The sequence below is a fragment of the Salmo trutta genome, chromosome 13 (assembly GCF_901001165.1).
Source record: "Salmo trutta chromosome 13, fSalTru1.1, whole genome shotgun sequence".
Taxonomy (NCBI): Eukaryota; Metazoa; Chordata; class Actinopteri; order Salmoniformes; family Salmonidae; genus Salmo; species Salmo trutta.
This window is the reverse complement of record NC_042969.1, coordinates 86767426-86782371: the sequence shown is the minus strand read 5'-3', so window position 1 is coordinate 86782371 and position 14946 is coordinate 86767426. Positions and strand designations below refer to the sequence as shown.

General features: G+C 44.1%; 1 protein-coding gene across 1 annotated transcript in view; it reads right to left on the bottom strand.

Annotated features, from left to right (window-relative positions):
• Window positions 1–3286: 3286 nt before the first annotated feature.
• LOC115206870 (splicing factor, arginine/serine-rich 15) overlaps window positions 3287–14946 on the bottom strand; it is a 42920-nt gene continuing 31260 nt past the window's right edge. Inside the window, exons 13-14 of the mRNA XM_029774048.1 lie at window positions 4175–4301; window positions 3287–3915 (exon numbers count right to left, since the gene is read on the bottom strand). Coding sequence (XP_029629908.1) covers window positions 3287–3915; window positions 4175–4301 — 756 coding nt within the window. The remainder of the gene's footprint in view (window positions 3916–4174; window positions 4302–14946) is intronic.

The following is a 14946-nucleotide window of genomic DNA, read 5'->3' as shown; positions in this document are numbered from 1 at the left end:
AACCTGTATATTACACCACACTGACCTGGTATATACACACACTGACCTTATATCTACACACACTGACCTGTTATACACACACCACTGACCTGATTATCACACTACTGACCTGGTATACACACACTGACCTGTATATATTACACCACACACTGACCTGGTATATATACACACACACTGACCTGTATATACACCCCACACTGACCTGTATATACACACCACACTGACCTTGTATCTACAACACATGACCTGTATATACACACACACTGACCTGTATATACACACACACTGACCTGTATATACACACACACTGACCCTGTATATACACACACACTGACCTGTATATACACACACACTGACCTGTATATACACACACACTGACCTGTATATACACACACACTGACCTGTATATCAACACACTGACTGTATATACACACACACTGACCGTATATACACACACACTGACCCTGTATATACACACACTGACCTGTATATACCACACACTGACCTGTATATACACACACCACTGACCTGTATATACACACACACTGACCTGTATATACACACACACGACCTGTATTATACACACACCTGACCTGTATATATAACACACTGACCTGTATATACCACACACTACCTGTAGATTACACAACTGACTGTATATACACACTGACCTGTATATACACACACTGACCTGTATACACACACTGACCTGTATATACACACACTGACCTGTATATACACACACTGACCTGTATATACACACACTGACCTGTATACACACACTGACCTGTATATATACACACTGACCTGTATATATACACACTGACCTGTATATATACACACTGACCTGTATATATACACACTGACCTGTATATATACACACTGACCTGTATATATACACACTGACCTGTATATACACACACACTGACCTGTATATACACACACACTGACCTGTATATACACACACACTGACCTGTATATACACACACTGACCTGTATATACACACACTGACCTGTATATACACACACACTGACCTGTATATACACACACACTGACCTGTATATACACACACACTGACCTGTATATACACACACACTGACCTGTATATACACACACACTGACCTGTATACACACACACACTGACCTGTATACACACACTGACCCTGTATATATCACACACTGACCTGTATATATACACACTGACCTGTATATACACACACACTGACCTGTATATACACACACACACACACTGACCTGTATATACACACACACTGACCTGTATATACACACACTGACCTTGACCTGTATATACACACACTGACCTGTATATACACACACTGACCTGTATATATACACACTGACCTGTATATATACACACTGACCTGTATATATACACACTGACCTGTATATACACACACTGACCTGTATATACACACACACTGACCTGTATATACACACACACTGACCTGTATATACACACACACTGACCTGTATATACACACACACTGACCTGTATATACACACACACTGACCTGTATATACACACACACTGACCTGTATATACACACACACTGACCTGTATATACACACACTGACCTGTATATACACACACTGACCTGTATATACACACACACTGACCTGTATATACACACACTGACCTGTATATACCTTATATAACACGACACACTGACCTGTATATACACAGCACTGACCTGTATTAACCACACACACTGACCCTGTATATACAACACACTGACCTGTATATACACACACTGACCTGTATATACACACACACTGACACATGTATACACACACACACACTGACACATGTATACACACACGTGACCTGTTAATATACGACACACTGACCGTATATACCACACACACGATGACCTGTAATATACACACACACCACACTGACCTGTATATACACACCACACACCTGACCTGTATATACACACACACAGCACCTGCCGGTATATACACACACACACTGACCTGTATATACACACACACACTGACCTGTATATACACACACACACTGACCTGTATACACACACTGACCTGTATATATACATCCTCACATCGTAGTCATTGTGGTTTAGATTCAGTAATTTCTATTCTAGTTTCTATCATTATCTATATTAGTGTCACTGCATTGTTGGGAAAGACCTCTCCAGGTTAGACTTACACTGTACTGTTTAACAGTTGCTGTATCCTCTGCACGTTTGATGAGGAGCAGTTTTTCCTGGTTTTTTTCTTCCAGACAACACAATTCTGGACAGGGACTTGCCCATCTTCTCAAGGGGCCTAGTCCGCACCGTATTCCCTGGTCAAAAGTAGGGCACTATATACAGAATAGGGTGGAATTTGGCATGCTTCCCAAGTGAGACCCTAGCTACTATCCCACGTAAAGAAGTGGTACAGCACTCTCTACTGGTAGACAATGGAACTGCCTAGTCGTCCCTTGTACAAGTGAGTTACAAGTGAGTCGTCCCATGAAGAAATTACAACAACAAAAAAGACACTTAAATTTGTACAAAAATAGTTTACTAAAAACAAATTGCTAATGATAAATTCTGAAGCAAAAGATTTTCATGTTTTGAGCCCCCATCCCTCCCCCACCAATACAAGGATGGTCGTGTTTTCAGATCAACAGTCTGTTTCTCCTCACTGCCCTAGCGACAGACTTACTGGAGAAGAAACAAAAACATTCACTCAAAAGATACAAAACAGAATATTGGCCATCAGCACAAATACAATATATACAAAGCAGTAGTCTTCTCTCAGAACCTACCAGCTCAAAAAGGTAGGACAAAGTTCTTCATATGAACGGACTTCAAAATTAGACTTCCACTGGTTTAAACGGCGATATTCTCATAGGGTAGGTTTCCCAGACACAGATTAAACCTAGTCCTGGACTAAGAAGCTATTCTAACAGAGATCCTCCATTGAACATGCTTTTTAATTCATGGACTGGGCTTATTCTATGTTTTGGGAAACCGTCCCATCATTTCTTTCTCTGTGTTAGTCTTAATGTCTTTGGAACGGTGGAGAAATTCGTCAGGGACAGGATGTACATTACAACGTCTGCGTCTGAATCCGTGTGCCCAGTTTCCAAGTAGTTCTCGAGGTCAGACATCTGGGTTGTGTTCAGCTCTGGGTTTTTACTGGACAAGTTCAGGTAGTTCATTCCCGTTTCACTCTGTTCCGAAACGTTTTCTCCCTACTGAACAGGACCCTGGATGATTACCCCAGTCTCTACGGCTGAACCCTCCTGGCTCATCACCATTCAAATCTATCCCGTCGGTTCATGAAGCGATCCCTCCCCTCAGGCCCATCCATGGACCAACCATTTCCCCCTCCTCTTCCTCTAGGAAACCCTCTCCCCCGCTCCCCAAACCGACCCCCATCCCTGTCACGTCCCCCAAACCCTGGCCTCTCGCCCCTGAAGTATCTCCCGCCCTCCCTGTTGCCCTCTTCTTCCCCGGGGGGTCCGGGCTGGAAGGGATGTCTGGGGGGTCCGTGAGGAAAGTCCTCCATGGAAGGGTGTCCCATGGGCATCCTGAACCCACCTGGAGGGCCCCCCCTGGGGGGGAACATAGGGTTGGGGCCCCTGGGGCCCATCATCATAGGGGGCATGTTGGGGGGAGGGAGGTGAGGGGGGAAGTGGGGCTGGAGGTGAGGAGGTGGTAGTCCCGGACGAGGCTGCATGGGCAGCATGGCCGGCCTGGGACCCAGTAACACTGCTGGGCCTGGAGGAATCATCACGGCCCCTGGTCCGCCTGGACCTGGAACTCCCAGCTGGCTGTCTAGAGTGTCTGAGGGGCCACCACACCCTCCAGCCTTGTCTTTTGATCCAGAGTCATCTTTGGTGCTCCCTGGCCCACCCACTACTGGAGGAGGGAAACCTGCTGACAGAGCAGAGACACACAACATATGGGTTAGAAAACGTCAAATCAAGAGCACAAAACCCATTTCATACAACAAATTACAACAAACTTTAAACATGTTGAAGGTTGTGACTTATTTGGTTTGGACCTCTTGTCAATTTCATAACAAATATATTCTAACTCTACAAAACGACAATCGTAGGGGGGGAAGGAGAACATTGGTTAGTGAACCTCTAGTTGTTCATTTGGTTCAGTTCCATAACGTTGCGTCACGTGTTACCTGGAGGCTGTGTGGTGTTGAAGCCAGCGGGCAGGAAGAGAGGGGGTCCACCGGGGGTGAGGGAGGGGGGAGGGCCAGGGAATCCAGGGAGACCACCCATAGACCCTACTGGCTGGACTGGAGGCACCTGGAGACAAACGCAAGAATATCAAAATATATATATTTCTTAAACTGCCTTTGGAAGCAACGTCAGCACAATAACTGTTAGTCGGAAGCTTCATGAAATGGGTTTCCACGGCCGAGCAGATGCACACAAGCCTAAGATCACCATGTGCAATGCCAAGCGTCGGCTGGAGTGGTGTAGAGCTCACTACCATTGGACTCTGGAGAAGTGGAAACGCGTTCTCTGAAGTGATGTATCACTCTTCACCATGATTTTAGACTTAAATGTTCGACAAGCAGGTGTTTTTTTAAATGTATTTAAACTAGACAAGTTAATTAAGAACAGTTTCTTATTTACAATGACAGCAGTCCCCGGCCAAACCCTGACGACGCTGGGTCAATTGTGTGCTACTGTACCCAGGTTACTAACATTAAAAAAAAGTACATGAATCCATATACAGCCAAATAATAATTCATAATAGAACAATCATTTCTCATAATAGTAGAAACATGTCATCAAGCACCCATGTACTGGTTCATAATAATGGACTATTCCACCCCGACAGCGATGGACTGAGAAAAGAAAGGTAATTATTCTGTTAAAATGAAAATCGAAGTTCACACATTTCTTTAGTAAAAAGAGAGGTGCGGCTGATAATACTGCCATTGACGTTAAGGCAGAGGACATGTTCTGTATGTGTAGCCCATGGCATGTCATACTCTTTTTGGCCAGACAGCATCAAATACACGGGCTACATATAGCAAGACAGAGGGGCGCTGTTTCGCCCCCGCTCGAATGCTTTCTCCAGTGAGATACTTTCAGAACTGAAGGAAAGTTGGCGGGTGCACAGTGAACTGTTCGAATGCTGATAATTATTTTTGGATGAACGTGCGAAGGTAACCTTAGTCTTTGAAGTAATTTGTTTGACAAATCAGATGAAAACATTCAAATGAAATATATTTAATATATTTTTACTGTTAATAAAAGCTGTAATATGTCACTTTTGGTCCGACCCGAACAAATCCACATAGAAAAGTGAGCTATAGATCTGTCACTCTCATTGAAAGCAAGTCTAAGAAGCGGTATATATCTGTTCTATGCGCACTATTTCTATGCTTCCCGTTCTTAAGATTTGTTTTCCTTTCGGTATTGTACACAGCTTCAAAACAGCTGAAAATACATTATTTTTGGTTATGGAAAATATATTTAACAGCGGTTTAGATGGTACAATGATTCTCTACACAACGACTGCTTGTTTTGTCACATAAACTGAAATTAGGCTAACTATTAGAATATGAGCAACCAGGTGCCTTCTGAAAGTATTCAGACCACTTGACTTTATCCACATTTTCTTAGGTTACAGCCTTATTCATCAATCTACACACAATACCTCAAATGACAAAGTGAAAACAGGTTTTTAGTAATTTGTGCAAGAAAAAAAAAAAAAAACAGAAATACCTTATTTACAAAAGTATTCAGACCCTTTGCTATGAGACTCAAAATTGAGCTCAGGTGCATCCTGTTTCCATTGATCATCCGTGAAATGTTTCTACAACCTGTGGTAAATTCAATTGATTGGACATTATTTGGAAAGGCACACACCCGTCTATAAAAAAAAAAAAAGGTCCCACATTAAACGTTTAAAAAAAATATGCATGTGCAAGCTGCTCACGGGACATTAAAAGCATAGTAATAACACATTGGGATATCAATAAACATCTGGCTGTCTTTGAGTGGGTGAATAAAAAGGTTGAAATCTCATTGATCAATGTCAACTGCTCGGCATCTGACCGGCAGGCGCTACAGAGGGTAGTACGTACAGCCCAGTAAAATCACTGGGGCCAAGCTTCCTGCCATCCAGGGCCTATATACTAGGCGGTGTCAGAGGAAAGCCCAAAGAATTGTCAAAGACTCCAGTCACCCAAGTCATAGACTGTTCTCCCTGCTACCGCACAGCAAGCGGTACCGGAGCGCCAAGTCTAGGTCCAAAAGGCTCCTTAACAGTTTCTAACGCCAAGCCATAAGACTGATGAACAATTAATGAAATGGCCACCCGGACTATTTACATTCACCCCCCCCCCCCCCCTTTTTTGTTTTTACACTGCTGTTACTCATAGTTTATCTATGGATAGTAGCCTAGTGGTTAGAGCGTTGGACTAGTAACCAAAAGTTTGCAAGATCGAATCCCTGAGCTGATAAGGTAAAAATCTGTCGTTCTGCCCCTGAACAAGGCACTGTTCTTAGGCCGTCATTGTGAATAAGAATTTGTTCTTAACTGACTTGCCTAGTTAAATAAACAGGTAAAAAAAAAAATATATAGTCACTTTACCCCTACCTACATGTACAAATTACCATGACTAACCTGTACAACTTGTATATAGCCTCGTTATATTATTGTTTGTTTTTATTTTAAAAAATTGTAATAATTTTCTTAACTCTATTTCTTGAACTGCATTGTTGGTTAACAACTTGTAAGTAAGTATTTAAAATCGGCGCATGTGACAAATAAGATTTCATTTGAACCAAAACATTACCCACATTTCCACGTTGAAATGACATGGTGTGCCCAGTGGGACGATACTGTGGGGACTAAACTGGCATCTGGAGGACTGTTGGTGTCACATCCTAGACACACTCACCTACCGCTGTGCCCTCGGACGCGGCACTTAAAGCCCCCAAAAAATTCCTCCAGGGCTGATCCTGTGCTTCTGACAAATGTGTGTATTCGCATGTTTTCTAGGCGGTGGATTATGAGATAAGAGCAGAATACCACTTTCTGTTCCCATTTGACAAATAAAAAAAGTTGTATTGTATTCAGTTCACACGTTATGACTGATGTATCACTACCCAGCGCTGTTACTGACGTCAGAACAACCCACAAGTCTTAGGTCTCAGTTTATTACTGGATAATATCAGTGCATTTCCATACACTCTGTACAGGTGAGGATGACGTTTATAGTCACCACCTGATTAACACTGAAACAACACAGCCCAGTGGAATTCCAATTCACACCAGTTGGGAGCTCAAAGAAAACCAGTGAAAAATCACGTTTTTATTTTATTGCCACGTTGTCACTACTTACAATAACACTCATCTTCCAGGTGGAGGTAGTGAGCATGTTTTATTTGTCTTTTATTTTATTGAACCTTTATTTTAACTAGGCAGGTCAGTTAAGAACAAATTTGTATTTTCAATGACGGCCTAGGAACAGTGGGTTAACTGCCTTGTTCAGGGGGCAGAACGACAGATTTTTACCTTGTCAGCTCTGGGATTCAATCTAGCAACCTTTTGGTTACTAGTCCAACGCTCTAACCACTAGGCTGCTTGCCGCCCCTCTGACCACTAGGCTGCCTGCCTGCCTCCCCCTCTGACCACTAGGCTGCCTGCCTGCCGCCCCTCTGACCACTAGGCAGGCTACCTGCCTGCCTCCCCCTCTGACCACTAGGCAGGCTACCTGCCTGCCTCCCCCTCTGACCACTAGGCAGGCTACCTGCCTGCCTCCCCCTCTGACCACTAGGCAGGCTACCTGCCTGCCTCCCCCTCTGACCACTAGGCAGGCTACCTGCCTGCCTCCCCCTCTGGCCACTAGGCAGGCTACCTGCCTGCCTCCCCCTCTGGCCACTAGGCAGGCTACCTGCCTGCCTCCCCCTCTGGCCACTAGGCAGGCTACCTGCCGCCCCTCTGGCCACTAGGCTACCTGCCGCCCCTCTGGCCACTAGGCTACCTGCCGCCCCTCTGGCCACTAGGCTACCTGCCGCCCCTCTGGCCACTAGGCTACCTGCCGCCCCTCTGACCACTAGGCTACCTGCCGCCCCTCTGACCACTAGGCTACCTGCCGCCCCTCTGACCACTAGGCTACCTGCCGCCCCTCTGACCACTAGGCTACCTGCCGCCCCTCTGACCACTAGGCTACCTGCCGCCCCTCTGACCACTAGGCTACCTGCCGCCCCTCTGACCACTAGGCTACCTGCCGCCCCTCTGACCACTAGGCTACCTGCCGCCCCTCTGACCACTAGGCTACCTGCCGCCCCTCTGACCACTAGGCTACCTGCCGCCCCTCTGACCACTAGGCTACCTGCCGCCCCTCTGACCACTAGGCTACCTGCCGCCCCTCTGACCACTAGGCTACCTGCCGCCCCTCTGACCACTAGGCTACCTGCCGCCCCTCTGACCACTAGGCTACCTGCCGCCCCTCTGACCACTAGGCTACCTGCCGCCCCTCTGACCACTAGGCTACCTGCCGCCCCTCTGACCACTAGGCTACCTGCCGCCCCTCTGACCACTAGGCTACCTGCCGCCCCTCTGACCACTAGGCTACCTGCCGCCCCTCTGACCACTAGGCTACCTGCCGCCCCTCTGACCACTAGGCTACCTGCCGCCCCTCTGACCACTAGGCTACCTGCCGCCCCTCTGACCACTAGGCTACCTGCCGCCCCTCTGACCACTAGGCTACCTGCCGCCCCTGACCACTAGGCTACCTGCCGCCCCTCTGACCACTAGGCTACCTGCCCCCTCTGATATTTGTGTCAGTCTGGCAGGCACCAAGGGATGACCCGACGAAATCACCAGAGAGAATAAGGCTTCACTGTTTAAGTTGTAATTCTCCCATCAAGAGGTTTTTCCCCTCACTAGGGTGTGAGACGCAAAATGATTGACTGATCAAATGTAAAAAAATAAATTAAAAAAAATAAGTTATTTGTGGCAGTCTGCACCAAGAGACCAATGGCAGTGATCGAGCTTCACTGTTTGTTGTTATTCTTCCATCAGACGCTTTGCTCACTAAGGTGCTGCTCCATAACGACGATGACAGACCCTTAGCTCAGGGCTGTTAATGAACTCATCCCCTTGAGTTTTATCCAGCCCTGCTGGTTAGAAGTTCTCCCTGGCGCCTACTTGATCAATGAATGTTACTGATTGGTTGGAGTGTCCACACCTGGATGGCTTGTCACACTACTGAACCGAGCCGAGCCAAACCAAGTTGTACTCAGCTGGCCTGAATATCAGAGCCGGCAGTTTGGTTCCAGCAGGTACGACAGAGTGAAAAGGAAACTGGTTTCCCAGGTAGAAAAAATACAAATAAAAAAAAATCTGTCCTTAGTTAAACGGTAAGGATAAAAAGGAGCTCTGCTGGAAGGATGGAAGCAATTCGGACCATAAGTTCTGACAGGTGGACTCATAGACGGACTAGACATAACTCATGGATTTCTCGTCTACTTCTTCTCCTCCAAAACATAATCAATTAGAGAGTTTGTATTAGAACAGTATCATACTTGGTGTGTTTATAATATGATAGATTCTATCTAAAGCTCCTTACAGTAACTCAGGCATATGTTTTCATATGGGTGGTTCCAGTGAGATTGGAACCCACAACCCTGATGATCAACATACCGTGGGAGCCAGACAGTACCACAGTACCACCTATAATACATACAGTTGAAGTGGGAAGTTTACATACACTTTAGGTTGGAGTCATTAAAACTCGTTATTCAATCACTTCAAAAACTGTAGTTTTGGCAAGTCGGTTAGGACATCTACTTTGTGCATGACACAAGTCATTTTTCCAACAATTGTTTACTGACAGATTATTTCACTGTATCACATTTCCAGTGGGTCAGAAGTTTACATACACTAAGTTGACTGTGCCTTTAAACAGCTTGGAAAATTCCAGAAAATGATGTCATGGCTTTAGAAGCTTCTGATAGGCTAATTGACATCATTTGAGTCAATTGGAGGTGTACATGTGGATGTATTTCAAGGCCTACCTTCAAACTCAGTGCCTCTTTGCTTGACATCATGGGAAAATCAAAAGAAAATCAGCCAAGACCTCAGGAAAGAAATTGTAGACCTACACCAGTCTGGTTCATCCTTTGGAGAAATGTCCAAACACCTGAAGGTACCACCTCCATCTGTACAAACAATAGTACACAAGTATAAACACCATGGGACCACGCAGCCGTCATACCGCTCAGGAAGGAGACGCGTTCTGTCTCCTAGAGATGAACGTACTTTGGTGCGAAAAGTGCAAATCAATCCCAGAACAACAAAGGACCTTGTGAAGATGCTGGAGGAAACGGGTACAAAAATGTTTATCCACAGTAAAACGAGTCCTATATCGACATAACCTGAAAGGCCGCTCAGCAAGGAAGAAGCCACTGCTCCAAAACCGCCATAAAAAAGCCAGACTACAGTTTGCAACTGCACATGGGGACAAAGATCGTACTTTTTGGAGAAATGTCCTCTGGTCTGATGAAACAAAATAGAACTGATTGGCCATAATGACCATCGTTATATTAGGAGGAAAAATGGGGAGGCTTGCAAGCCGAAGAACACCATCCTAACCGTGAAGCACGGGGTGGCAGCATCATGTTGTGGGGGTGCTTTGCTGCAGGAGGGACTGGTGCACTTCACAAAATAGATGGCATCATGAAGGAGGAAAATTATGTGGATATACTGAAGCAACATCTCAAGACATCAGTCAGGAAGTTATAGCTTGGTCGTAAATGGGTCTTCCCATTTACCCCAAGCATACTTCCAAAGTTGTGGCAAAATGGCTTAAGGACAACAAAGTCAAGGTATTGGAGTGGCCTTCACAAAGCCCTGACCTCAATCCTATAGAACATTTGTGGACAGAACTGAAAAAGCCTGTGCGAGCAAGGAGGCCTACAAACCTGACTCAGTTACACCAGCTTTGTCAGGAGGAATGGGCCAAAATTTAACCAACTTATTTTGAGAAGCTTGTGGAAGGCTCCCCAAAACGTTTGACCCAAGTTAAACAATTTAAAGGCAATGCTACCAAATACTAATTGAGTTTATGTAAACGTCTGACTGGGAATGTGATGAAAGAAATAAAAGCTGAAATAAATCATTCTCTCTACTATTATTCTGACATTTCACATTCTTAAAATAAAGTGGTGATCCTAACTGACCTAAAACAGGGAATTTTTACTGGGATTAAATGTCAGGAATTGTGAAAAACTGAGTTTAAATGTATTTGGCTAAGGTGTATGTAAACATCCGACTTCAACTGTATGTGTGTGTGTGTGTGTGTGTGTGTGTGTGTGTGTGTGTGTGTGTGTGTGTGTGTGTATATATATATATATATATATATATATTAAACATTATGTTCAAGTTGTTGGCTACAGTTCAAAAGCAGGTATGTGTACGGTTACCGTTGGCGTCTGTAATTATGTTTCATAGTAGGCTACATGAGTTCAAACGATTAGTAACTGGTCTTCACTGCCCTACCAAGCAAAAGACTAGTAAGTAACTGGTCTACACTGTCCTACCAAGCAAAATACTAGTAACTGGTCTACACTGTCCTACTTAGCAAAAGACTAGTAAGTAACTGGTCTACACTGTCCTACTTAGCAAAAGACTAGTAACTGGTCTACACTGTCCTACTTAGCAAAAGACTAGTAAGTAACTGGTCTACACTGTCCTACCAAGCAAAAGACTAGTAACTGGTCTACACTGTCCTACTTAGCAAAAGACTAGTAAGTAACTGGTCTACACTGTCCTACCAAGCAAAAGACTAGTAACTGGTCTACACTGTCCTACTTAGCAAAAGAGCATTTGGTCGAAAATTAGTTGACATTTTTTATACATTAAATACATGCTTTATCATGTGGACAAATATCCTGCCTCCATAGTGTTGAGGTGAAAATGGTGGGAGTCATGTTTGCAGTAACTGCAAAAAGTTAAAGCGAAAACAAGCAGTGTCTACGGTTTACCTCGGTGTTATTTATTGTTCTTCGCTGATACAAGTATCAAACTATGACACTAACAGCCACACACAAATAAATATATTAAAACACACGTTTGGAAATGTATTCCAGTGGGTGTACCAAGCAAGAAGGCAGTAACTGCCGTCTAGGGTCAGAGGTCAGGGTCAATATGAATATATATAAAAAAAACAACCTCAACGTAAGACAACAGATTACCACATCTCCACAATGATCTGTCTACAATTAATTTCTCTCAGTTTGGCTCTATGAGCAGTTTGCTTGGTAAGGCAGTATAACCATCTTACAGTCCTGGGTGTGGGGATGCTCAGGTGTGGACATGTTTGTCCCAGACCAGCACTAACACACCTGAATCAACTAATCAAGGGCTTAAATTAATCAGCTGCGTTAGCGCAGGGTTTATTTGAATCAAGTGGGTTAAATCACGCTGAACTGGAACAGAAATACGCAGTCCTCTGGGTCCATTGTGACCAGGTTGAAAAACACTATCGTACAGGGGTCATATTTAGAAGTTGTGATATTGTTTGTTTTGAAAAAAAGTATCTGAAGGTAACATCCCTCAAATCCACTCCTCTTGGAGAAAGGGACAACCTGTTTGATCATAAATTCACACAAAATGTGTACATTTGTATCAATAAAGAATGATTCATAAATATACATTTAAAAAAGAAAGGCATCTCTCATTACTCACGGTAGTTGTTCCTGAGTTCTCTTCAGTTTTCTATAAAATTTGTCTACACATCTAATGTAACCATTGACATGTATTGCCCATAATAGTTGAAGGGAAATTGTAGTTTAAAAATAGTGGCTTGTATTACACTACATTTTGTTTCATTGCATCCACAACTTATTTCCTTTCATTTAATTGTGGCAATTAATTTAATAAAAACAACCTGGGATGTCAGATACATAAGCTTAAAATCGGGACTGCACACGAGGAGTCAGTTCATTGACAATATTTCAGCAGTTCAAAGCCTAACAAATACACAGCTTTAAACAAAAGGGGCAATATGTGATTAAAACAGTAACAAAGCCCTCACCGCGCCACCTTTTTGGGGTAAACAGCTTAGGGATGGAGCTGGAGGAATGCAACCACTCTCAAAATTCATAGAATGGACTACGGATGAAAGAACTGATCATCCACGAAATCAAAATTATGGTTTTAGTCATGTTTTGAAGGAATAGTGTTGCTTTACAATTACATTGTTTACAAACAAGCTTACTGTATATTTTGAGGTTCTGATGGGTAGACAGTTGAACTAAACTCACGAGGCATTTTTCTAAGTTATATTTTTCAAGAATCAATGGGTTTTACAGATTTCCACTTTAAATTTCCCCTCTTCATTAATAATAGACATCTGATTAACAGGGCTGGGTAAAGTCCTCCAACTCTTTACTCAAGTGAATGTACCGCTTGTAAAATCATTTACTTTACTCCAGTAGGAATAGAAGTAGACAAAACATGAGTTAAAGAAGTATTGACAGAAAACATTGGGTAGACTAAAATGCTTCATTCTCTCTGACATGGTCTCATCGCAAGTGTAATTTACATCCCTTTTGCTACCAATGATGTATATACATCCTGGATCTCTGATGCCTGGATTCATTCAGAAAGAGTGGGACATCAAATAAACCGACAGCTTAATCCTGACGCGTTTACTTCTTGGTCTGGAAAATATCTAAAAATCAAAACTATTGTTACTAAAGAGAAACCACATGATCAATAAACAAACTCACTTCATTGGTGTGACATCAGAGGGAGGCAGAGCAAACTTCAAAACAGGAAGCTCACCCGGCGATACACACTATGATCAGTGACAAAATCAAAACCGAAAAACTAAATATGTTTATAAAACTGTCAAATAATGCACTGTGCCAAATTGTGATGTAAATGTGCATAATATGTACTGGTGCATGATTATATATTTTAAAAAAGGCCCCAATATTATGTGTATTTATTTATTATTTCCTTTAACAACCATAGCTAGCTAAAGCGGGACAGAGCGGAGGTAGCTAAAGTGGGACAGCGTGTAGTAGCTAAAGCGGGACAGCGCGGAGGTAGCTAAAGTGGGACAGCGTGTAGTAGCTAAAGAGGGACAGCGTGTAGTAGCTAAAGTGGGACAGCGTGTAGTAGCTAAAGCGGGACAGCGTGTAGTAGCTAAAGCGGGACAGCGTGTAGTAGCTAAAGCGGGACAGCGTGTAGTAGCTAAAGCGGGACAGCGTGTAGTAGCTAAAGCGGGACAGCGTGTAGTAGCTAAAGCGGGACAGCGCGTAGTAGCTAAAGCGGGACAGCGCGGAGGTAGCTAAAGAGGGACAGCGTGTAGTAGCTAAAGAGGGACAGCGTGGAGGTAACTAAAGTGGGACAGCGTGTAGGTAGCTAAAGAGGGACAGCGTGTAGGTAGCTAAAGAGGGACAGCGTGTAGTAGCTAAAGAGGGACAGCGTGTAGTAGCTAAAGAGGGACAGAGCGGAGGTAGCTAAAGAGGGACAGCGTGGAGGTAGCTAAAGTGGGACAGCGTGGAGGTAGCTAAAGTGGGACAGCGTGGAGGTAGCTAAAGAGGGACAGCGTGGAGGTAACTAAAGTGGGACAGCGTGGAGGTAACTAAAGTGGGACAGCGTGTAGTAGCTAAAGTAGGACAGCGTGTAGTAGCTAAAGTGGGACAGCGTGTAGTAGCTAAAGTGGGACAGCGTGTAGTAGCTAAAGTGGGACAGCGTGGAGGTAACTAAAGCGGGACAGCGTGTAGTAGCTAAAGAGGGACAGCGTGGAGGTAGCTAAAGTGGGACAGCGTGGAGGTAGCTAAAGTGGGACAGCGTGTAGGTAGCTAAAGTGGGACAGCGTGTAGGTAGCTAAAGTGGGACAGCGTGTAGGTAGCTAAAGTGGGACAGCGTGGTGTCGCTAAAGTGGGACAGCGTGGAGGTAGCTAAAGT